At 37.9% G+C, this 26,933-nt stretch overlaps 1 protein-coding gene across 1 annotated transcript; it reads right to left on the reverse strand.

Moving 5' to 3' along the window:
- Positions 1-3,566: 3,566 nt before the first annotated feature.
- NUP37 (nucleoporin 37) lies at positions 3,567-26,841 on the reverse strand. The gene is made up of 10 exons (XM_068142257.1): positions 26,761-26,841; positions 25,293-25,513; positions 23,033-23,157; positions 20,959-21,031; positions 15,251-15,345; positions 8,404-8,494; positions 5,941-6,122; positions 5,412-5,462; positions 4,920-5,013; positions 3,567-4,104 (listed from the first exon to the last, which is right to left on the reverse strand). The coding sequence occupies exons 2-10, from the start codon at positions 25,446-25,448 to the stop codon at positions 3,991-3,993; spliced, it is 981 nt and encodes a 326-aa protein (XP_067998358.1). The 5' UTR covers positions 25,449-25,513; positions 26,761-26,841; the 3' UTR covers positions 3,567-3,990.
- Between the last annotated feature and the right edge of the window lie 92 nt (positions 26,842-26,933).

Below are 26,933 nucleotides of genomic sequence, written 5' to 3' on the forward strand. Positions count from 1 at the left end.
GCCTCAGCCCTGCTCTTTATAACCTAACTCTGTCTCTGCAGACCAGCTTGTTATACCCGTATACTCCTGAAGTATAAATGCGCAGCTTTTGCCAAAACTCGTGTGGTTTACTGTGTAAATCGCCCTGGCCGGGCTGGGGTAGTTGTGGGGGGTTAGGGAAGTGGCGAAAGGGGCAGCCCTGAGGAGAGGGGAATTCAAAGTCTAGTTCTGCTTCAAGTCACATTGACTCACACCAGGGTGGACTACACAACTTCAAGGTCCTGGGTAATTTAGCAGGTTGTGAAGGTGAAAGTGTCTTCCCCCGTAGCCAGACATCAAAGTACTAATATAAAAAGCCAGTGATGAACTGTTTCTGTGCTTTTATGGACTGAGTAGTGAAGCGCCATACTTTGAATACTGAGAATAAAACAAACAAGCACTGACTGCCGTTAGGATCTTCTGAAAAAGACAGGCATGGCTGCAATCAAGTTTGGAAAGATTGTGTGCTTCGGTGGCAAGTGAGAGGACAAGAGCAAATGGCCTCAAATTGCACCAGGGGAGATTTAGATTGGATATGTGAAGAAACTTCTTCACTGAAAGGGTTATCAAACTCAGAAATCGCCATTTCAGAAGGTGTTTAGAAGATACATAGATGCAGTGATGAGGGACATGGTTTAACACCAGACTTGGCAGTTGGTTGGTCTGGACGATCTTTAAGGTTTTTTCCCAACCAAAGCAATTCTCTGTTTACCATCTTGCTGTCATCCATACATAATTTTTACTCTTTTGCTAAAATACTATAGCAAAATCTTTTTGCTCATACTGTTTGAATTGTTGAAGAACCTGTGTTTCATACTCTGTTTTTTGGGTAATGGTATGTACTTGGCAATTTCTCCCATCTCCCAAAGAAAAGACAGGCTGTTAGCACACGAAATTCAGTAGCTTGAAACTACCTCAAGTTCTCTAGTTTAAATCTGTTTATGTTATCCAAGCACATTTTAATACCACCTTGATTACCTAAAAGCCCCCACCTAATTGATATTCAAGTATTAATCTTATTTACCAGGCCATGCCACAGAAATTGAATCATGTAAATGCTTCATCAAATCTTAACTGAAGCTCCTTGTCTGTTAAGCTCACAAGAATATGCTCTTTGGTGAACTTTTTGGTACTTCCTGCTTTTAATTTGGAAAAAACAAACAAACAACAACAAAATATAAAGTGAAAAACAGCACATTTTCTCCCAACTGGAATTAGGAAATGCAGGGTGTGAAAAGTGGAAAACACAAGTAAAAATGTGTTAACTGAACTAGCTTGTTAAACTGGAACAATTTATGACTGAACCCCCAGTGGGAGGATATATAAAGAAAATAACTGAGGGATATCCAGATTTAGAGAGTGTATGATTTGAAAATATATTTTGTACCAGCCCATCCTGGATGACAAATGTCAAATTAAGGAATAAGTATTGTAGTCTGATATCTGTCAGTTTATACCCTATGTATATGCACATTTATATGCAGGTATTTAAAAACAGACATGGAAGTCCACCTTTCAGTGAAAGAAAGATTAAAGACTGTTTAACAGTTACTGAAATGTGGTTCATTTGAACATTAGTATTTGAAGATGTTAACTGATCAAAGCTTTGTCTTCATCACTAGTAAAAAATACTGTCTTGCAATCACAAGGTTTTTAGCATCATTAAAAAGTAGGGGCAAAAGCACTGAAACTGATCTGCTATGTAAATTTTATATTGCACAAAATCAGAGCCTCTAGTCAACTGCAAAACAAAACTGCACAAGCTGAAAAGAAACTGGCAAGTGCTACTGTAACTTACAATGTTCCTACGCATTTTGTATGCTTATAAACTGTTACAGGTCCCAAGATGCAGTATTCTGTTAGAATCAGCACAGAACTCAAATAGCTATACAACTGAGAGGGAAGTTAAAGAAACAAAAAGCTGATCCCAAAAATTTTCCAGACATGGTGTCACCTGATCCTCCATAGGGGCAACAGTTGTTTTTACTAAGGTAGTCCAATGAACAGCTGAAAAGGTCAGAATGTGGATTAACATTTTTTTTTTTTGATTTCCCATGGAGTCTTCTAAATCCATGCTTGCAATGAGTATTCTGGCAAAGCTTTCTATATGAAACTGATATTGCCTCAATGATATTTCCCTCCACTGAATTACAGAAGGAAAAAAAACCACACCAAGCAATTCCCCTCAATAACATAGGCATGTCAGAACATGCAGAAATTTAGCAAACAGGTTCAGAGAATTACCAACCCTTGACAGTTAATAGACTGAGAAATTCAAATGTCAGGTGTTATGGAGGTTCATTAAAAACCAAACCAAACCAAACCAGAAATTAATTGATAAATGGTTTGCAGTTCTCTTGAAAAGGGCTTTTCAAGTTTCAATTTTCCAAGTACTGTGCTAAGGCAACGTCAGAGGATTAACCAATTATTTTGTTCTGTACAGAAGAACATGGGGAACATGCTACAAACATTAGCTGCCCCCTTTTTCTTTTTTTAAATAATTCCTAAATACTCATTTTATGCTGGAGAAAAAAGTAATACGAAGAGCCTTGGACTGGGCATGATTGTTCCAATTCTTGGTAAATAGTTTGAAGTACGTCAAACCCGAGTATTAAAAGTCAGCATCCTGGCTTCTGAAGTAACAACAGGACAAAATAATTTCTCCTCCCTTCCCCCCAGAATTTGAAGAAATTCTAAATAAAAATGTGTGGTGGTTTTAGGCTGTGCCTTTAAAATTTAGTTACAGATTCTGAGCAGAAAATCAAAATGCACCTGCACATATCTAACACAAATTCCTTTTGTCAGTATGGATACTAAGGTTAATGGTGCCCCTGTCCAAACCTTTCAGACCCGCACAGAATTTTAGTTGTTTTAACTATGGATAGAAGATGAACGAAGTGATGTATCACGAAACATCCTCCAGTTTGCTTTTTTTTCTTTTACAGTTTAAGCATACACTGAAGTCAAGATTGGAACCTATGAGGAATTTTGTATTCATCTTCTAGCTGAATTTTGGTGGCAGTTGAAAAGCAGGATTTTTCAAGAATATAAGATTATAAGTAATAAAATATGCTTTACTTTAAGAGGTGACTGTAATCTCAGTTTTTGCAGTCCTAATGCTAAATTGGTTTTCTGTGTCCAGCATAAGTAGAGGCAAAAGACTGTTTTAAAAAAATCAAATTACTGCTAATAAGGATGGCTACAATGCTGTAAGGAGCTGTTAATGCTAGCTGAACATCTTGATATCACTTCACTTGAAAAGACATACAAAATTGATACTGCAGAAATTAATTACCTCTTTTCCCTTCTTTAATTCATTTCTGGACCTTGTATGGCAGGGACAAGAAAAATACACTTCTAGAAAGCAGACTGTCTTTGATTTTCCTGTAAAAGGCTAGAAGTAAAAGACTGTAGAGACCTACACACTGTTTGGCACACTTGAAGTAAATCCCTCTGTCACTTATTAAAATTATCATTCTGATTATACCATTGGCTTCTTCACGGTTAGTGGTTACTAGTTTATTCAGCAGATACATTCACAGACAACATTTTATGACAGTATAGAATTTAATTTAATTTCTTATAAGACAGCAATGGTCTAGAAAGTTTATAGAGACAGGTGTTCTTTCTGTACATACTTTGGACAACTTTGAAGTATTTGAGGTGTGTTAACCGTGTGATGTTGCCAGACTAAGATTGCTGGATACAAAAAAAATCTCTTAAACACTTAAAATTCCCCTAATTTTACACCCAACACTGTATGAAAAAAAGTGTGTCTTTTATTTTAAGTGAAGTAACCAAGTATGAGCTGCATTTTACAAAAGCTCTTGTATTTGCAAGCTAAAAATCAAATATAAATGTTTCATATTTTACTCGTTTCTTACTCGTCAGTAAATACAAAGACTGAATTTCTTCATTTTACTTGAAGAAGCACTATGCTGTGAAGTTCCATATCGAAGGCAAATACCTCTTTTACATTTCAGTTACCCAGAAGAAGATTTTATGATCTCCTCCAACTGCACACAAAGGAAGTGTTCTATGCCACGTCAAACCAGATCCTACAGCTGCAGTGCCAGTAAGAATTGGCTTTAAAAAACAAACACACACAAAAGAAAACAAAACAAAACCAGAGAGAAATATCAGTACAATGTACTACATACATAATTTCTATATACAATATACCAAGTTTCATAGACAAACACCACACTAAGTTTAGTACCCCTTAACAAATACAGGTAAAATACAATAGAAATCCAACTGAAAAAGAATTATTATCTGCTACTTAGTTCTCATAGCTACTTAGTACATTTCAGCAAGATGAAGCAAAATACTCCATGACAACAGTATGTTTCAACTATTTTCATTATTGACATTATCATTAAGGCATACTTTCAAACTTGGAAGACTTTTTCAATGAAAGTGCCTCCTGTTTTTTTAAGCATAATTGTAACTACTAAGTTTGGAGGAAATAATTTTACTGTAAAGCATTAAAAATGTAGACTAACTCCAGGACACCCAAAATATTTCCTGCGCTGTGCGTTCATTGTCTTGTGATATATTCTCATCAATGCTTTAAAATATAATTGGTTCAAACCTGTAACCAGCTGGGTTTAGCCTCTTTAGAATTAGAGAAAAATGTATTAAAAAAAAAAAAAAGGTGCTTTTCTTCCCCTTCACAACAATAAGGCAAAGCAAAATAAAACCTACATATCAAAGCAGCTTTTGAAATTGCAGGTTATGTGTAGTATGGTATTTTTTTCCCCCTGTACATGGATGACAGAAACCAAAACAAAATTGGTAACCAAGCAGTGTTTACAGATGGTTCGGGTTAGTTCTTTTGATTGTAGCTTTTAGCTATTTATGATCCTGATTTCAGTTAAAAGCTGAGCTCCAAAGTTTACCTGGGCATGTCCTAAATGATGAACAAGCAGTTGACTAGTTGTCTTTCCTGGATATCCAGTGGTTGCAAACAGATTTTCATTCACTCGGGACCACCTAGGAATAAAATTGATGTACTTTTAAAATATGCCTATCAGACTATCAGAAGTGCACACAAAGTGGAGTTCTCTCCCTTGGGGTTAATTGTGTGAAACTGTCAGATAGTTCACTGACAACAGATAGACAAATTCAGAGAAATGGCTTGTAAATTATTCACCACCCACAGCCCTGTGTGCACATCATTGTAGAACAGAAGAAATCAGGGATACATTACACATACATACTAAACAAAGGTCATTCACTAATTTCAAATGGAGCAGGTCCCCCTCAAAATTATTTAAGTGTAGACTCCCCACTCCCTAAACACATAACTGCTTGCATTGTGCAGTTGTGATATCAATCTGTGTTAGATTTTTTTATAGACAAAACCCACAGAACAGAGAAAATAGTTATACCTGAATAATCTGGCTCGATCAACATGGACAGGTCTCTTATCCTGTGGATAACTACAAGAGACACTCAGGGTAAAGAACTGTTCTGCAAACACCCACAGCTTGTACTGTAAGTACCAAAAGCATGCATCATTTAAGCAGTGAAGGGGACTACTCTGTGAAGAAGCTGAGGGAGGAGAAGAGCAGTCCTGAAGCTTACATCTCCATATGGAGCAGCAAAACTAAAGAAGGTATCCAGTTTACTATGGTTCTGTTTGTGACTTAGAATGAAACGTTATCAAACACAAAAAACATGCAGCAAGAAGTGAACAGCAGTGAGATGCTGTCTCAAATGGACAAAACCGCAAGGTTTATTTTTAACAGAAAATACCGATAAAGATGAAACAAAGACTACCAGGGAATGATGTGTATTGATTTCCTAATTTCTGGTGAATGTTAATTTGTTTACTGATAGAATACACATGCATTTAAAAAAAAAAAGAAAAAAACACTGCTTAAGAGGAGAGGAAACCTACACTGCATAAAAACATACCTGGAGCGAGTGATATCCCAAATTAACCAATCACTTCCAGCAACTGCTCCAATTTTTAGAGTATTTTTGAAACACCAGTCTGCTGACATCAGCGGCGTTTGCTCACACTCTAGGGAGAGAATGGCCTGCTGTGTAATTAGATCATAGAATCGTATTGTTCCGTTCTTCTCTGCTACCATCAGCTGTGAAGATAAATTATTAGAATGTTGTAAACTTAGCAGGGACCTTAATATCTTTTCTGAAGTCTACAGCAAAGCTAGCAAACTTTCAAGCAAATATTAGTAACATTAAAATAGGTACAATTTTCACTTTGTACTAGAAAATAGAATCATAGAATCAACCAGGTTGGAAGAGACCTCCAAGATCATCCAGTCCAACCTATCACCCAGCCCTATCCAATCAACTAGACCATGGCACTACATGCCTCATCCAGGCTATTCTTGACGATCTCCAGGGATAGTGACTCCACCACCTCCCTGGGCAGCACATTCCAAAGGCCAATCTCTCTTTCTGTGAAGAATTTCTTCCTAACATCCAGCCTGAACCTCCCCTGGCACAGCTTGAGACTGTGTCCCTTTGTTCTGTTGCTGGTTGCCTGGGAGAACAGACTGACCCCCACCTGGCTACAACCTCCCTCCAGGTAGTTGTAGAGCGCAATAAGGTCTCCCCTGAGCCTCCTCTTCTCCAGGCTAAACACCCCCAGTTCCCTCAGCCTCTCCTCACAGGGCTGTGTTCCAGGCCCCTCACCAGTTTCATTGCCCTTCTCTGGACACATTCCAGTACCTCAGCATCTCTCTGGAATTGAGTGGCCCAGAACTGGACACAGTAATTCCAGTGTTCCAATGCTCTCAGTTATGTTACACAGTGACAGACAAAGGAAGTTTATTATTAAAAGATGCCAAGAACAATGCACTGCTGAGTGTATTAGAGCTGTGAGGCTTACTAAACACATAGTCTCCTAAACACTCTTCCACCAGTAAAGAAAACCCACTTTCATCTATATTAATGTCACACTATTACTATATACGATGACTACATTATTTTAGCTATATATTTTAGCTGTGCTTTTAGAAGTGTAAAGCAAAAAGTTATCCTTCTAAAAAGTTCCTGTTCTGAATACAAAAAACTGGCATCACGCTGTAGAAGTAAACCATAGTATTAATCAGTGTAACTGCAGAATCTAGATTCATCTTTACAGATTTTATCTAACATCTTACTTCATCATAGGAGTCTGCAACAGATTTTATCTAAACATTTTTTGTTAAAGTAATACATTCTATCAGTTGTTTATTAAACATCATAGAAAGAGTTTCCTGATGAAAGCGACTTTGTCCTTGAGGAGAAAATGATTCTCAGAGAGCCATGAACAATAATTAAGGCAGGCAAAGAAGCATTAAAAACAATGCTCCAACAACTTTGAAGTGTGTCTGGAAAAAAGAGAGCTGTCACCAAAATGTGCTGTTCTACAAACCAAAGGATGTGGTGCAGTAAGCATTTTGACCTGCAATTAGCTTTTCAGCAACCACAAAGTCTTACTGAGTTTTACTAACTTTTTGAAGGGCTTTTCTTTAAAAAAAACATAATCCAGTGCCTACCCTTTGATAAGAGTCAAAGAACACATGAGCTAATATGTAAGATGGGTGTAATATTGCAATTTTTTGGTCAAATGTAGTAATTTTGTGCTAACAAAGCTGTACATTCAATTATGTTATCTCCTGAACCAACAGTTTTCTGGTTTTCTTAGTAAGGCCTCAATATTGATATTGGTGGAAAGTGTAATGGGAAGAGAGATCCTTCCCTACTGCTATGTCAATATTTTGATACCTTATTTGACTGCTTTTCTCTGGTTTAAGTATGTGTTTTTGTGGTAATCTGAACACCTATTTGCAGCCGCCTTGATTGGCGCAGCAGGAACAATAAATCCAAGACTGCAAGCTCTAGACCACTAATGAAGCCAAATATTTTGGTATGTATTAGCTGATTAATCCTCCCTAGTACAATAAACAGGTAAGTGTTAAGATCAGAAGTTGTTGGGTTTTTTTCAGCACATAGTATATATATTCTGAGTAAGAATGACAAGAAGAAAAATCCCTTGGCATGCTTTATAAGAGTTATGGTGAATTGTGTTACCATGGCTGAGAAAAACTTGGAACTTTTCTTTGGTAAATGTAATTTAATATGCCATTGGCAGCTTAGCCATCAACAACAATTCATGTATGTAATCCAGAAGGAATATTTCTGATGGGAGGATTGAAGAACTGAGAACTGAGTGATGAGAATGGGAATGAGAATTCATTTACACTGATTTCACAGTAGCAGATACAACCAATAACAAGTTATTATTTATACTAAACAGCTCACCAAACTTCAATCTTACTAAGAATATCAGAGAGGCATGGTTTAGATAAGTCTAGCCTCCTGTTATTTTAAAGATGCCAAGAGTGAAGAGCTGAAAAACACAACCTTAAAAGCCTCCTCAGGATGCCAGCAAACACTCATTCCAGGAGAACGTAAAACAAAATGGGCCTTCTCATTGCCTTCCAAATCCCAGACCCTAAAGAAAAAATAAAATAAAAATCAACAAAGCATTAGACTATTTATTTTCCTTTGACTGCAAATATGTTAACTCTCAGTGCCTCAATACATTCACAAAGTGATCAAGTGAAATACAGTTTGTGCTTTATCACTTCAAGAAGTCAGTACAGGCAGTCAGTGCTGCAGACAATGCACTTTTAAACAGAGGCTCTGCCTAGTTCATCAGTGATAAAGAGCAATATCCAAATAATTTGACAACTACAGTTGCCTAGACATGAATATAGATGATACTTTCCCACTACATTCAGAAGTCAACACTACAGCCTTTGTATTATACCATAAATAACAGAGAGACAACACAAACCAGGAAGGTCAGTATTCATCTAGCTGAAACAAGCAACCTAGAGTGAAATACCAAGCAACTTAAATCATCTATATTACCACATAAAGGGTAAGACCATGCACTATAAAGTTTTTTTTTTTCCTAATATATACATTTCTTTCTTTTTTTTTTTTTTCCTTTTTTTGGCTTGGCAAGACAAGATTGAGTAATGGAAATAAAGAAACTAGAAATTAAGCTAAAGCAAACAAAAGTATCTAAGGCAGAGGTAATACTAGCCCACAAAGGTCTTGGCAAGCTTTCAACAAATAAATCACATGTGTCAGTTTAATCCTACCCCATAGAAGCACCTACATACAAAGCAGCTAAAAAAAATAAAATTAAAACCCCCCAGTATTTGGTCAATATGGACCCACTGGAAGTGTATGCTTAAATACCAAAACCAGGCTAGGTGACAAATGAATTTCCATTGGATGCATTCAATGTAAGTGTCAATGAGCCATGAAACTACTTCCTTTATAAAACACAACAAACCCAAAACTGTGACTGTTACCTCACAGCCACTGCTCAACTGCTTTTTTTCCTACCAAATCAGTAGCTTAGTTGTAGGACAAAGACATCACAGTTGTGACCATCGGTTCAAGCCACAAACTATTTATACACATTTGTACACCAAAACATACACACGCATCCTTCCACTCTGACACATAAAACCTTACAAACATGCCACTTTTTTAATTAGAGTTCTGCCTAGTCCTTTTGAGTTAGATGAGTGGCTATGGACTATTATTGTTTATTTTAGAGGATTTTTGCTGACTTCCTCCAGACTGTTTCAGTTTATATCTCACCAGGGTGCTTAGAGGTTTATATTTAAGAGATTTCAAAAAAAACCCTCTTAAATAATACATCATAAGTCTAGACAAAATATATGGGAATAAAGTAAATCTATTTAATGAACAATGTTGTTTTCATATGCCAAACCACAACAGATCAAATATTTGGTCTCCCTGTAGAAAACACGGGGGCTCTCATCTTGACAAATCAGTGTCCTTATTAAAAAAAGTCAAAACAAAATCCTGACAACTGCTTAAAAAATGAAATATCTACTTGATTAGGTAATTTAGAAACATACAATACTTTCTTCTACTGCCAAAAATTTTGCCTTGTAGATTTGTCCAAGTCAAATCAACACTTTCCATGTGTATTTACTGTGCAGGGAGAAAATTATGATATAACAGATGACGGTGAATCATTTTGGCCAAAGGAGCATACCATCATATTTCCTCCCCTGAAGTGAGTGGGGTTATTAGGTGTTGACACAGGAATTTATGCTTTCTACCTCCCTAACTTTGTTATTTATAAAATGCCAAAATCTATCTCGTACTTGGTAAGAATGGTAAGATTGTTAGTAACAAACAGGGCAGGAAAAAAGGATAAATGCCTCATATTTTCTTCTTTATTTACTGATAACAAAGCTGGTATCGTTTAGCATTGGGAAAACAAAACAAAACCAACCCAGGAAATTCTTACCAATCCTTGTCTGAATGCATCAAGTTCATGCTAGAATGGCAGTTAATGACAACATATGTGTTCAATTAACTCTTTATGATATTTCTTGATGACTATCTCAAATAGAAGAAAACGTTCAAAGACCGAAAATTAAGCCAAACCGAAGTTTAGTTGCTCTGTTACTCAGTAATCATGACCAAATCAGCTACAGATGCTAAAAAAAACCACCTTCGATTTTCCTGTACATTCCTATCATATAAATCAATCCAGAAAGATTGATCATTTTCTTTCCCATTTAAAAGTCCTTGAAACTACTAACATTACCATGATTTTATACCAAAGCAGTGTCTCCCTTTTGCCAAACACTGTTATTTTTGGAACTTTGCAATGTGTATTACTAGTCCTGCCCTCAGTAGCCATTGTTGTACAGATTGTTGTACACTTAAAAAAGCTTCCACGAGAAATTTTAAAAGGACACAACTGAGAACAATCACAGCTGAAATACAGGCCAAAGTATGAACAATGGAAAGGCTCAAAAATATGTAATCTGCTCAGTAAATTAATTATTTTTTAAGTAACTATGGACTGAGAAGTTACATGCTGCACTGCTCACAAAATATGAAGTAACACAAAATACAGATGCAAATGCCATTGAAGAAATTTCTTGAGTATTAGTACATTTCTCGTCACTCACATCCTGTGATTAAGCAAATAAATGTCAACTGCAGTTATCTCAAAATGCAGTTATTCAAGCTATATTGTATTCTATGCCATCTATACAAATATGGATAATGACCTGTTGCATACATACAGTAATCTTATCATGCTATTGACCTTTATTAGAGTTGCAAAGCAGTCATTAGAACACCTTTCTTGTGGCAATGGAGATTATCATCTTACACTCTAACTTTCTGAATTCTGAACAATTCTGACTAGAGAACAAAACCAAACCCTAACTCAAAAAAAAACCCAAACCAAACACAACAAAAGTCTTCATTTGCAATAGTGGAAGAACAAATCTGTATTTCAACTCTCAGGCATTTCTCAAATCCCCAGAAGATGAAACTAAGAACAGGGAATTCTTTCAACAGGAGATTTCCATCAGTTTTATGGAGAGTGGTATGAGAGCTAGAACAAACCTTGACATCTTGTATTATGCCCAACCACAAACCATGATCAACAATACTTGACCCATTACTCACTGTCTGACCTACTCTTGAAAATGCCCAACATGTTTTTGTTGTTAATATCTAACTCAAACACACCTTGCTGATGTTTCTATGTATCTCCATCAGATGTAGTCCGGTGTAAGGAAAATTGTATCATCCTTGTAAACCCTAGAGGACTATGGAGACAGGAGAGATTCTTATTACAGAGACTGGCTGAGAAAGGTGAAGAGTGAAGTTGTTACCCACTGAGTACAAAGACTGAGGAGTGGAAGACCTCAGAAAAATTGTATCGCAGGTATTACTTAACACTGTGAAGAAAAAGGTGTAATAATTTCCAGTAATTTATTTTATTTTACTGGCAAAATAAATGGAGGTTTTATAAATCAGGTAATGCACTGCCCAACTAACAGTTCACTGCTGTAGAATCTGTAGCAGAATTAGGTAAGAGTTTACTATATAGCACACTGTGTGAAACAAGCCACAAAAGTGGTTACGTGGGGAGAAGGGAATTCATCTGTGCTGCCTGGCAGTAGTTCACCAGGTGCAATCCTATTAACCTATCTGACTCAGCACACATGTTCCTAAATTTGCACCTGTAGAGCATTTCTTTCACTTACTTTTGATCCATGAAATAAAAGCCTTTTCACAAATACATAAATCTTTTTTAGATAGTTGACCCATGTTCATAATTTCTTTTGGTGGCCAAAGGAAATGTCACTGTTATTAAAGAATCAATGGTTAGAATCTTTCAGATTTGGCATTAAAACCCACATTATCTCTAGCTTTGCACAGTATCTACTTGGATATGCAATCATTGATCTATCTTTCACTGGTAACTGTGAAAGATATCTGCTATAGTAGTGGGAGAAGTAAAGGAACACACATGTAATATCTGAGGCATCTCAACTGAGTATTCCTCGCTAACACGTATTTTGGAACAGTCACACTTGGAAATAAGACCACTTGATGACCATAAGAATTTGCCATGCTGCCATTATTAAGGGCCTGATACCGTCATTTTTCTTTCAGTTCAATATGAAGAAGCAATAGAAGGTTAGTGTCAATCAGATTGATTTAACCTTTAACAGTCAGAGGTTATTTTTAAGCGAGCAGATGTGACTCGTGGGTTTTACCTGGATTGTATTTTGCACAAAATAATTCAAGATACATCAGATAGTGTCAAAAGCTACCAACAGCAGAAAGGTGTCTGTTAACATCATGCTGTTTCCCAAATATTCCCTATGTTGTTTTTGCAGAGGCTTGCATCAAGTATCAGAACAAAATTATTTGTATATCTGAATTTCTACAGCCTCCTATATTGTGTTGCAAATGCTAACAAAAAAGCAGAATGACACTCAAAGCTTCACATTCTTGTTCTGGTTAGTCTAGAACTTTATTCCAAAGTTATTACCAGATGATGCATCCTAAGAACAATTTCAGGGTAGAAACTCAGTACAAACAGAATTGCTGCTCCTCTTACATGACTGCTCAAACAAATTACACAGCAAGTAAGGAATTGTTTTGGTAAGTCCCAAGGAATGTATTTTCCATTAGTTTTTGAAAGTGTAACCTTTAAATTCAATAAAAAGGTCTTCATGCTCCACATGCGTGAATGGAAAAAATACGAACTGAAGCAGCCAAAATAAAAAAATCCTACTCATTTCCCATGCCTGTTAGCCAAAGACTTCATGGCTTACTGCATAAAATGTCTTTAAGAGTCACCAAGTTGAAATCTTGGTAGCATACATCAATTGTGTATTTTTTATTTCCTTTCAATTTAGTATCAGGTAGAATATTGGTTTTAAAACAATTTTCATCACATGAACACTGAGAATTTCATAAAAGAAACAAAAAATTGCACACATTCAAACAGCTCTTTGCTGAATAAGCCCAATATTAATCTAGAGCTGATGAAGAAATCAAGGAAAGGAAATAGAAGAAGCTACAAATAAGTCATACATTTTTACTATTCATTCTTTATGATTTTGTTGGGAATATGGAAATACGTCTACAGAAAATCTGCCTACTGGTCAAAGTAGTATTTCCGAGTTCCCTAGGAGTGTTAAAATCACAGGCCTTTAAAATTTTCTGTTTATGTAGCAGAGTAGCTCAATTAAAGCTACTGAATCATAAAATCATCAAATGCCAGGGGTTGGAAGGGACCTCCAGAGTCCAACCCACCCTGCAAAGAAGGACTACCTAGGACAGGTCACACAGGAACACATCCAGGTGGGTTTTGAAGATCTCTAGAGAAAGAGACTTTGCAACCTCTCTGGACAGTCTGTTCCAGTGCTCCATCACAACTGTGATTTATATCAATTAGGATCTATCCTTTTCAAAATATCATACAGAGTAATCATTCTAAGAGCTTTTCCCTTCTCTCTTAGCAGGTATAAGATGATTTAAGTGAAAAATTATTTCCCCCCAGCTCTGAATATTACCTGGTCATTTATACCAGAATTCACAGATTGCATCAGGTTGGAAGGGAGCCACAATGGTCACCTTGTCCAGTTCCCTTGTAGTGAGCAGGGACACCTCCAACTAGATCAGGCTGACCAGGGTGACATCCAATCTGATCTTGAATGTCTCCAGGGATAGGGCCTCAACCACATCCCTGGGCAACCTGTTCCAGTATTTTACCATTCTCACTGCAAACAACTTCCTCATTATGTCCAACCTAAATCTGCCCTGCTCAAGTTTAAAATTATTGCCCCTTGTCCTATTGCTAGAAAGCCCTTCTAAATGATACTTCCCAGCCTTCCTGTAGGTCCCCTTCAGATATCAAAATGTAGCTGTAAGGTCTCCCCAGAATCATCTCTTCTCTAGACTGAACAGGCCAAATTCTTTCAGCCTGTCATCATAGGACAGGGGCTTCAGCCTTCTGATCATCTTGGGGGCCCTCCAATGGACCACTCTCTCTTGTGTTGGGAGCCCATGGCTAGACACAGTACTCCAGGTGAACACTGATATGATTTGAGATGGTATCAAATCATATTTGAAATATTGATATTGAATTGTTACAGTGGTAACTGCAATGAGCAAACATATAATTAATTATCTCAGTTCCTTAATTGAGATCTGTTTTGCATTAGCATAACTACTACAAAGAAAAGTCAAAGATAATACTTTCTCGATTCTCTTGCTGTTACTGCAATGACTCACAAAGCCTGCATAGCTGCCCACCTGATCTCCAGCTGTGACCTGCATTGGTTAAGGATAAGAATAAACATCTTTATAGATTCACATGCACTACTAGAAAAGGAGGATGGGGGATCTTTTGACAAGTTAAAACTATACTACAAAACTTTAACCAGTGGCTTTCAAAGTATATAGCCACGTTTCCCTTTTACTTCCACTAAATACATGACTGAAGCAGCCATAAGGCTGGTATTATGAGCTGCCAGTACCACTCTATTGGTATGGTACCATCCTTAGGCTGTATCATCTCTCCTCCCTAGTAAGGTTGATGAATTTTAGTAAGTGGACAAGTTCATGTACATTGAGTTTAAATTTGGCTCATCTGATGGCAGAATGCATAGTTGGTATAATTCAGTGCTGAGCTAGCAAAATAAGCTAGTCCATAACCTAGCTAACAAGAGTAGCCCATTTGTTTTCTTATTAGTGGACTAGTTTTGTTAGTGGACTACAAAGGCCCACTGAAATGAAATAACTTACTTATTTGAGCAAGCATATAAAGTATACCCAGTGAAAAAACCAAATGCTTCTACTTGAATAATGTTTTGAACAAAATACATACCTGCAGGTGTGATCATCACTTACACTTGCAACTTCTTGGCCATCTTTGGGAGCAAACACCAGATCATTAATGTAATCTGAGTGGCCATTAATTGTCTGTCAATCAGGAAAAAAAACAACAAACTTTTTCTTAGAGCTGACTGTTCCATCAGTCCACAATATAATTAATACATACTATAGGAAAGATGTATGACTGTTAATATAAAGCTATCATACATGAAAGGCAGAAAAGGTATCTACCAGTAACTGAGTTCTTCAATTCATGTCTAGATTGATACTGTAGGTGAAAAAGCCCTTCATTATTCCTTGTAGTTACCACAGTCAGCTTGATGTTCTTGCCTGACAGAGATCAGTGAATCACAACACAAGTTTTAATCCTGTTTTTAACTGCTGAATTTTGAAGTAGAAGTTAATAGATCTCAGAATAATAGCCAGAAATGAATGTATGCATGATCTACATATTTTTAGGAACTCTGATTGCTGGTTAAGTAACTCTAACCTCTGAATAGCAATTTTTACAAGAGATTCATGCAAGCAGCAAGTTTTTTCTTGAAGGAGCAATAAACCAACCACTTGTCCAGTATATGCCCTTTTTACAATCAGTCAGCACACAAACTACCTAAGAGGACATGTCCAATGAAGATAGCAGACCAAAAGGTTACTATTAGAAAAAACCTAGTGAAGGAGGATGAAACAGAAGACAATGCACACTGAAGACTAAGAAAAAATGAGTAAGAACAGCACAAGCAAAACTAAGCAAACCATACAACATCTTAGCAATTAAGCACAAGTTCTGCTAAGCATTTGAGACTAACAGACAGTGTTTTGTGCTTTCTGCTTTATAGGCTGTTGTGCTAAAGAGGAAAGAACATGGAGTACAGTGTACATTCTTCTTTTACTGTGAATTAATAAATCATCCATAGTAAATATTAAGAGATCAGTAATCATGGTGCAAACCCTTCATGTGAGCTCTCATTCAAAAGCAAGTATTTACAGTTTTATCACAAAGCATGATGTTGTTTCAAAGGGAATCTTGACTTTATAATTGTTATCACCAGAAGCTTCTTAGTCTTGACGGCTTTATGTCAGAGTACCAAGAACAATGTGATTGTAACAAACCCCAATGTATCACCATAGCTTTTCTGAATACAAGTAAAACCTCAGTTTTAGTTAAAAAAACCCCAAAAGTTAGGTATTTTTCACTTATTTCAAAGCCTTTTATGTTTTCTTGACAATAGTATCGAGACACCTTTTTTTTTTCCTCAATTCTATTAAGTGTTTTGTACTTGTTGACCGACATCAGTAATCTTTTGAGGTTTACAGTATCCTCAAAAACCTAAGCTAAAGAATTTATACAAATTTAGCATTAAGCAAGCATATGAAACTCATCTCATTTAGGGTTCAGTCAAAGTTTGAAAGTACATTCAAATTCATTCATATGGGTGCCAGGCATGAGTAAATCATCTCTGGTCTCATTAGGAAATCTATACTTAGTTATCTGTTTATTCCATCTGAGGATTTACATGTATTTTCTCTCATTAACTACAGCTATGGTCTCTTTAACAGAAGTCTCAATTAAAACTTTAAGTCAGGCAAATGTCCACTTGTAGATGATGTATCTATTACTGTTCAATCCCTTACAGCACCATTGATTAAGTCTAAAAGCACAGCTGTTCCTGTTTTGCCCAGCAAGGTACCATAAAAATGAACTTAAAATATGCTCCAGATAGTAGCATGACATGGAGAGACTGTAGACAATTTTCTACAAGGAAAACACACTATCTGTTCTCTAAATGTAGCTATCCTGAGGAAGCAAATTCAGAACTGGTCAAAAAATTAAAACCAACAGAAACAAAAATCTCAAGCATGTGCAATAACTGAATGCTGCTCTCTAAAAATTTTATGAATGCCTCGTCAATTCAATGCAGAAACATTTACAGCAGCAAACAAATTTTTTCCCCCCAATAGCTCAATTTTATTAAAACTTAGTGAACTTACTAGAATTAAAACATTCTAAGATGATGCTAAACTATTTAGACAGAAATGCCAAGTCTTTTGAAAATTTTCAGCATTCTGAATTCAATTATCCTGCCTCATTTTACTTCCAGAGTTCTGATGAAGTATGCTTTTTATTAAATAAAATTTGAAGCAGGAGAAGCAGCCAAAATTCATTTCCAAATGAAAACCTCAAAAGAAAAAAAAAAACTAAAATCCATGAAGATCCATCAGTCACATTTTACCTTTTCTTTGTTTTTCTGGGCTTGATCCAAGCCATAAATTTTGTATTAGTCTTGTTGGCAAAGTAATGGAAAACTGGAAAACTCAGTATGCTTCAAGTTCCTTGTTGATAATTACATCAAGACAGTTCTTCCACTAGGAGAGCAGGATAAGATTACTCTATCCCTCCAGAAGCAACAAATACTAATTGTTTACTACGAAAGACAAAATGTTCAGCGATTACATTTTAGCTGTAATCACATACTTCCTTCACCTTCCTTTGTACATTTTGTACCTCTCCTAAAAGTCCCATGTGTAAAGTGTGCACTGTGCAAAGTCTTCCCCATGTTCATTTTGAGTTCAACCTCAGATTGAAGCATCAATTGACTATTACTAAGAAACCACTGCATGAAAAACTTCATTGAAAGCCAGCTCAGTATACCTCACCAAGTATATCTGAACATTTGAGATTCTGCAAATACTTTAAAACAGAGTTAGGTGTTACTTGTTTCTTGACAAGTATATGGGTACAGCAATTGCCCAAGTGGAAGAAAATAAGATGGAAATAAAGATGATTACCCAGAGAAAGTATTTTCCGTAGTTTTGGTCAAAAATAAAACCCAACCAGAAGACAGTCTCAGCAATAACACTTTTATCAGCATAAACACATTAGTCCACATTCTTTCTTTTCATTAAACAGTTCCACAATATTAGGTAAAAATATATATTTTTAGCTGTTTTCTGATTATTTTTACCATTAGGCCAAGCCTGACCTAATACTAATTTAGGGCTTTATTTTTTCTCAAGCTCCAGTATATCCTTAACTTAGGCTGTTAATTTTCTAGTACTCAGGCCAAACAGACACAAGTCTAAGTATCCCATTATAATGTCCAACATTTGTTGTCTCCGTATCCATGCCTATCATAAAAAATTATTCTGATGTGTTATGCAATGAACACACTTTTGCAATAGAAGTTTATAACTGCAAGTCAGAGGATTCTCTGCAGAAGATCTAGAGGTAGATGAATTGGGTTTTTTGTATGAAAAAATAATTGCTATCTTAATGGAAATGTAAATGTGGCATTTCAAATTTATTTCTAGGCATCCAGTCAAAACTACTGTTTAATAAATTCCCCTAAATTAGAAGTGCATGCTTTAAAGTGTCATTTGTGTTGGTTGGACACCAGGAAAAAAACAAACCCAAACTTGTCAGAACTGGGAAAACAATAACCTGTCACAGAAATCCTATTATTTAAAAACAGTGCTCAGCAGACTGTGCTACTGAATTACTCCCTTTGTTTCTCTGATAGGAATACAGATCATGCACTGACAGTAACCTAGAAAAGAATCATCTCCCCTGATTTTTTACTATTAATAAGCCTTGCTGATTCTTCACTGAGGCCTCAAAAAAAGAGTGGTAAGCACAAATATGTAAACTAATATTAGTACTTGGACTAGGCTATTGTTTCAAAGGCAGAATTTTGAAGAGCATGTACACATCTAAGTGACATAGAGGTTGACACATTTTGGAAAAAAACAACAACAAACCTCCAGTAAACCAGTCTTCAGTTTTTGAGGTGAAGACATTATTTAGACCTGAACACTATCATCTACACTGAAAGAAGTGAAATTGTGTTTGAAATAGAAATTTCCTTTGTTTTGTTAAAGGATATAATATTTCCTTTATTCATAAATTATATGGCAATATTAACAAAAATATTTTAAAACTTTTATTAATATGAAAATTGCCAAATGTATCAAAAGATTCAAAGTACAGCTAGAATATATTTACAATGGGAATGTACAGTATTTGGGCAACTATAATAATTTAATGATTTTATGCAAACCGGGAGGAATATAAAGGAAAGAACACCCCAGGAGCGAAATGGCACTTGACTACATGGTGGGGAGACTCAACAAGAAGCATTATGCCAAAGAGGCAATGAACCCAGGTAGGGAGTGCTGCTGCTGTGTATTAGAGGCTTAGGGGTGCTCCCATGTGCCAAGCACAGCAGGCTGCTGGCAGGAATGCCACAGAGTCTTCAATGGCTGCTCTGGCTTCAGCAGACAGCAGGCTGTTAATGACGCTTTTTGCAACGGGTGCTGGCTTTGTCCTGGGTGAATTGAGGCACAGCAAAATCCTGGTTGCAAGGGGAAGAAGGCTTGACTCTGACTCCTAAGCTTGTGACTTCTCTCGTAGCTTGCGGTGTGTATGCTTGTGCCTTAATCCCAGGCACTGGAGCGGGAACTCAAGGCTATGCAACTCAAGGCACCTTCACGCTAGACAAGGTCCAAGCAGGTTCAAGCACACAAGGCTTGAGCAAGGCACAGGCAACTAGAAATCAGCCTGTATATAAATCTTGCCCAAGACTGACTGGGCCAACAGGGCACTGAAACCAGCACAGTTACCCTATGGGAAGGGGTTCTGCCAGGCTGTGGCCAGGACACATGCCCTTACCATAGATAAAGGGTTGTTTACCTGACACGCATGGTCCTGTCCCCTTTGCTCCTTTTCCTGCATTAATCGGGCTTTCTGCAGGAAGGAGTGGGGAGAGGGAGACCATGTCTAGACACCTTAGTGTCTGTCTGGGTTTGTGCTGGGGCCATTTGGGCCTACCATGACATGTTTCTATCTTAGAAATAAAGAAGTGACAGCCTATGGCAACATTTAGTATGCCTGTCTGCAGTTATTGCTAAATTGTGTATTCTTTCTTTGTATTTTCTTCTATGAAAGTGGAAACTGCTAAATTTGCTCTTCTTCTAGAGGAATCCAATAAACACCACCACAAAAATTTTTATAGGTGTCTATATAAAGGAAATCTATCCACCACGGTACTTGAAATTCACCTGTACAACTTTCAGTTTATATTTTAGATGATCCAGAAGTCTCTACCTGCTTTTCTTCAATTTGATGAAACTGTTACATAAATATTTTTACATCAAAAGATAATGTAGATGACCATTACAGTTATTCCCACTTTAAAGACAGAAAGGTATTATAGTACCATAGTATCATTCAGGGTTGGAAGGGACCACAAGGATCATCTAGTTCCAACCCCCCTGCCATGGGCAGGGACACCCCACATTAGATCAGGCTGGCCAGAGCCTCATCCAGCCTGGTCTTAAACACCTCCAGGGATGGGGCCTCAACCACCTCCCTGGACAACCCATTCCAGGGTTTCACCACTCTCATGGTGAAGAACCTCCTCCTCACCTCCAGCCTGAATCTCCCCACCTCCAGCTTCATTCCATTCCCCCTAGTCCTATCACTACCTGAGATCCTGAGAAGTCCTTCCCCAGCCTTCCTGTAGGCCCCCTTCAGATACTGGAAGGCCACAATTAGGTCACCTTGGATTTTCCCTAGAAAATGATGGATATAGGACTTATCACAGTTCTGGGCACTATGTCACAGAGCAAACAAAATGGAGCAGAAGGACAGTTAAACTCAACATTACTAAATATTTTTTTAAAAATCAGCTTGGCTGCCCTTACCTTAAATTCATTCTTATCCTGCAGGTCTGAAGTAAACAGCCTTATCTTCCTATCAGAAGCTGCAGTACAAAACCTACACACAAGAGACAAAGAAAAGCCCTTCAGTCAGTAAACACTGCAAAAGTTGATTTTTCATCAGTTTCCCTTCAGTTTAAACCTGCAAAGTGAAACGCACAGAAACATTCAGATTTTGAAAAATACAAAACAAACCCAAAAGCTTGTATCATAACACTTCTGCTTTGGAAACAAGCTGAGTTGTAATCAGAACTTATCTATAAAACGGTGTGCCAAGAATACTATTCCATGGAATTAAAAGCAAAACATTTTGCAAAACTCAATCTGGATCACCTATCAATTACCTGAAATATCTCACAGCTTCTTCCAAGGGAGGTCTCAATGGCAGTTTAGTGGCAGAACACAAAAAGGAACCCTCATCATCAGTGCTTTAAAATGCCCAAACACGAATTTGGAAATCAAGTTCTAACATTTTAAATGGAAGACTGCACAAAAATACAGCAGTAAGAAACCATCGCAACTCTGAAAAGGCTTACAAACTATTGAGGTCATTTTAAGAATTAAGTATCTATTAATAGTTAACTGTCTTTCTAGATTTACAGTTCAATGGGTCTCACAAATAGCATCTGACCTACTCCTGAACAGAGCCCATATTATGCAGACCATTACAAACAGCTTTATAAAGCAGACCATTGCACAGTCTCATCCTTATAAAAACTTCATTAAAGAATCCCTTCTTCTCAGATATACAAAGTAAGAACTAACTACATTTTAGGTCCATTCAAAAAATATCACAGTATCACTTAGGTTGGAAAGGACCTCGAGGATCATCGAGTCCAACCTATCAACACAGACCCCATGACTAGACCATGGCACCAAGTGCCACGTCCAATCTCCCCTTGAATGCCTCCAGGGTCGATGACTCAACCACCTCCCTGGGCAACCCGTTCCAATGACGAATGACTCGCTTGGTGAAGAACTTCCTCCTCACCTCGAGTCTAAACCTCCCCTGGCGCAGCTTGAGACTGTGTCCCCTTGTTCTGGTGCTGCTTGCCTGGGAGAAGAGACCAACCCCTTCCTGGCTACAACCACCCTTCAGGTAGTTGTAGAGGGCAATGAGGTCACCCCTGAGCCTCCTCTTCTCCAGGCTAAACAATCCCAGCTCCCTCAGCCTCTCCTCATAGGGCTGTGTTCAAGGCCTCTCCCCAGCCTTGTTGCCCTTCTCTGGACACGCTCAAGTGTTTTGATGTCCTTCTTAAACTGAGGGGCCCAGAACTGGACACAGTACTCAAGGTGCGGCCTAACCAAAGCAGAGTACAGGGGCACTATGACCTCCCTGCTCCTGCTGGCCACACTATTCCTAATGCCGGCCAGGATGCTATTGGCCCTCCTGGCCACCTGGGCACACTGCTGGCTCATATTCAGGTGGCTGTCGATCAGCACACCCAGGTCCCTCTCTGTTTGGGAGCTCTCCAGCCACTCCGACCCCAGCCTGTAGCTCTGCATGGGATTGCCGTAGCCAAAGTGCAGCACTCGGCACTTGGACTTGTTGAATGCCATCCCATTGGACTCTGCCCATCCGTCCACTCGATCAAGGTCCCTCTGCAGAGCCTTTCTACCCTCTAACTGACTAACATCTGCCCCTAACTTTGTGTCATCTGCAAACTTGCTGATGACTGACTCTACCCCTTCATCCAGATCATCAATGAATATGTTGAAGAGGACAGGGCCCAGCACTGATCCCTGGGGGACACCACTGGTGACTGGCCTCCAGCTGGATGTGGCAAATGGTCAAGAAAAAAAAAACCGAACAAAACAAACAAGAAATTAATTGCTAGTTCATTCAGAGGAGGGCCAATGGACACAAGTAGAATGAAAATAAAAACACAAAACAAAAAAGGAAAGATTCTTAAGAATGAAAACCTTGTATTGAAGTGTTCAGAGACTTTGTCAGCAATTTCTAAGAAGCTAGATTTCACTCATAAGCTTTAAACTTAGCCCAGTATCAAGGAAAACATACAAGAGACAAGGATTCATTGTACTCACTTATTATAAATACCTTATCTGGGGAGGTAAAGCATCAAGTCTAGTTTCAGGACTCCATGCTATGGCATCAACTCGGATTCCATGATGAAATGTTCTTAGCGTTTTAAATTGGATACCTTCCACTTCTGCATCCTCCTCCTACAGAAATGCTGTAGTTAGCTAATAGGGAATGCCTTGATATCCCCTAACAATTCAGATTGATACAACATTGAAAGGCTTTCAAAATTACATGCATCTGGGATATTTTTAGATTCTGACACCCTCAAGGTGAAAACCTGGAAATTGAAGGAAGAATAAACTTGAAATGTGTAAGTACTTAAAAATGCATGAAAGGAAAACAGACTCAAGTCAAGAGGACAAAAAAATCAGAACTGAGCTATGACCATTCTTTGGACAAGTAGTTATCCTCACAGATACAACTAAAGCCACCTAAAACAGCAAGATAAGTACACACTGCAATGAGAAGAAACAAAACAAAGCCAAACATGGAACTGAAACTATCTTCTCTCCAAGTTATTTTTTTTACCACTATGAAAAAAATGCCAGCACTTCACGAACAACGCTTTTCAAATCAGGAGCTAAAAAAGTACCCTACCCTTTGTCATCTCACAGGATCAAAATTACTAACTGGTAGTACATTGGATGGTGGGAAAGATGGACAAGAGTTGTGGTTATAGACTCAGTTAACCAGGTGACCTGTAAAAAACTTAAAATAAGTTTCCAAAACTTCTAATGGGCGGCCTCAAAGGGTATTCCTACAAAATTTTGTCTATGTCACGAGTCTGCTTTAAAGAACCTTGCTGTATACCCCCTGCATAACGTAGAGGCTAGAAGGAACCTAGCCAGGAAGCATAAAATTATCCACAGCTTTTCAATGCTTTTTGAAACTTGGAGCAAGGACAGTATTTTCTTCCCCTTCTCTGAAAAATAATCAGTGTGGAAAGGAAGGGAGTAGATGAAAATTATAGGAAAACCACCTTGTACTAGTGGCTGTCAAAATTCTAATTAGATTCTTCCCTCAGCTTAAACCAGAAACAAGATACAGCTTTACACAGATAACAATAAGGTTTTGTGAATAGCACTAGGTGCATTTCAGAAAACTTGCTGCAGAAAGACTGTGGAGAATAATAATAAAGACCAGTTATGTTGTTATTCATAGTGGATAAATTACAAACATAATACTGTGTAATAGAGAAGTAAGCTGAAGGAAAAAAAAAAGTAATAAAAAAGCTTAAAAGTAGATTCCAAAGGTAACAGCTGACTCCTATTGATTTTCAAACATCTAGGGAAAAAAAAAAAAGCTCTATTTAAAAAAAATCTTGGATCATATAAAAACATACAGCACATAATACTTTACATTTAAAAAAAACTTAATGTGATGACTGTAAGTAATTTCAAGGTAAGAAAATGTGAGAGAAGTCCAATAAAAACAATTTGGAAAGCAAAAAAAAATAAAAAATGAGGTAATTATTTTTACAGTCTTTCCTTAAATATCTATAAAATTAAAACAGACACTTCAGTTGTAAAGTGGAAAGGAGCTGTAATATTTGCTGTTTCACAAACTAGCTGAAAGCTTTAAAATTTAATCTAAATAGCAAATACACACAGAAGAAGATGTAACTGTGCAAAGAAGGAGCCAAGCATGCCACGATGATACAGGACAACGTACATCAAATGCTGGCACATACTTCCAAAGCTGCACACTTAAGTTCTCAGATAGCAGTCACCAACATTAGCAAGAGGAAAGAAAATTAGATTACTCTTACAGCAGAACACTTGTTTTCTTTGCAGGCTATGCAGGGAGTGCAGTGGCAGGACAGGGGGTACTGATTTTAAACTGATGGAAGGTAGATTTGGATCATGCATTAGGAAGAAATTCTTTACTGTGAAGAGTGGAGAGACAGTGGAACAGGTTGTGCAGAGAAGATGTGAACACCCCATCCCTGGAAGCATTCAATGCCTGGTTGGATGTCGTTTCAATACTCCGGCCTGTGGCTGGGAGGTGGGACTAGACGACCTTTAAGTGCCCTTCCAACCCAACTCATTCTGTTTCTGTTTAAATGGAACTTTGTAACAGCAGGATGGTGATTTATAACAATGTGTATTCTATACATATACGTGCCTTTTTTTGTTGAAGAACAAACATCCCAAACTTGTTAACATAGTAAACAAGTAAAATGTTCCCGAGTACATGAAGATAGACAGAAAGGGACCAGGGTCACTGAAATGCTGGCTAAGTTTCAGGAATATAATCAACAATAACATAAACTAACCTGGAATCTGCAGGTCGCAACAACTACACAATTATTGCCACCATATGCAATGAGGGAACAGGCATTTCCACTATCAAATGGACTGAATTTTACCACGTGCACATAATCTTCACAATCCACAGTATAAGCAATGTTTTTAGTAGGATCTTGCTTCATTTTCAGTGGGCTAAAATCAAGCTGTCACAGAACCGATGTCTTCACTAAGATGAAAATCCACATTCCTACATGAGAAGTTTCAACAAGTATGCATTAGTCATTTGCATGAAGAAAAACTGCAAAAGATTATTTGTGGCAAATAGAAATTTCCTGTCACATCATATTTAAGTATTTTTAGGTGCAGCTTGTAGTTTCATCAATCAAAAGATTAACTAACTTAACATACTTTCTATACAGGCTTCAGCAGTAACTGCAGATTTTCTGCTGCTGTGGCAACCCAATATCAAGATAAGAAACTAAGTAACTATACATGCCATGAAAGTCACAGAGAATTTTAACATTTTCAACCAAACATCAAGAAAAGACAAATTACTACTTAAAATTCCTTTTACTTGTGTACCTCTTTAAAGACTGCATGTCTAACTAAAAGCAGGGTTAATCAAGGCTGCAAAACTGTAAATGAGACTGTTGTCATGCATAATATTTAAACGTGGTTCCCATAACTTAAACCACTCCGGCTGCAGAGAAAGCATTTATACCTCTGTGTACCAAAGTACTTATATTTTATTGTATTCAACCAGTCTTAAAGGAAACCAGTTTCCTGTACTAGAACACAAGAGGCCGAGCTACACAACTCATTTCAGAACTCCTTTTAGTGCCAGCACAGATTTTACACTAGTTTAGATTTTGGGAAACCAGACCTTTAATTACACACCACGTGTGCTTTAAATCTCAGGCCTTTGAAAGATGTTGCTGTTACAATCTTAAGATCTCAGCATCCCAGAATAAATATTTCGCTTGAGAGTCACCCAGGCTTGACACAGGTATCACTGAAATGCAAGGAGGCTCTCCATAGTTGCAGTGTTATTAAATAAGCGTCTGACCACCACAGGAGTACAAATACGGTAGCTATACATCTTGTAGAGTGATGTCCCTAAGGCCAAATACAAATTTTAGTCCTTTTCTTCTGTAAAGTCTTCCCACAAACAGAGGCCGCCAGACCAGCTTTAAGTGACAATACCAGGAATGCTTTCAGCTTCATTCCTTTAGGAAACAGATTTCGGGCAACTAATCTGTGTGGGCCCCGTTACCTTCTCTCCTCTCCTCCTTAATCTCCCACTTCCTCCGTTTCTCTCAGGGCCGACACGCCACTCACAACGCGAGCCTGCCTGAAACTGTGCCGGTCCCACAGCGCTATCGGTTCTCCGGAGAGGGCCCTGACTCGTTCGCACAGCAGCTAAGCCAGCCTGGCTCCTGATCTCCCTTTTACCCTGGTATAGGTCACCCCCCGTGCCCCCCGCCTCATGCGCACCTCTGCAAGCTCCCCAGCAGCACAGCCGCCGCTCCCGCCAAGAGCCAGCAGCGCCTCCCTCCCCAGCAGCCACAACTCTCTGCTTCCGGGTCAGCCGCTGCCGCTCTCTAATTGGGCAGCTACGGAGGATTTAAATTTAAACCGCCGGGCAGGCCGCTACGCGTTCTGACGGC

The sequence above is a fragment of the Melanerpes formicivorus genome, unplaced genomic scaffold (genome assembly GCF_026170545.1).
Source record: "Melanerpes formicivorus ecotype bairdi unplaced genomic scaffold, bMelFor1.0.p_v2 SCAF_8, whole genome shotgun sequence".
Lineage (NCBI taxonomy): Eukaryota > Metazoa > Chordata > Aves > Piciformes > Picidae > Melanerpes > Melanerpes formicivorus.

Bases quoted from the DNA above. Each gene is read 5' to 3' on its own strand.
- NUP37 (XM_068142257.1), bottom strand. From the start codon at position 25,448: ATGAAGCAAGATCCTACTAAAAACATTGCTTATACTGTGGATTGTGAA. The intron at 15,346-20,958 runs GTAAGGGCAGCC...CCTGATTGACAG, and splicing joins AGGATAAGAATGAATTTAAG to ACAATTAATGGCCACTCAGA. The intron at 5,463-5,940 runs GTATGTTTTTAT...TGTCTCTTGTAG, and splicing joins TGGGATATCACTCGCTCCAG to TTATCCACAGGATAAGAGAC.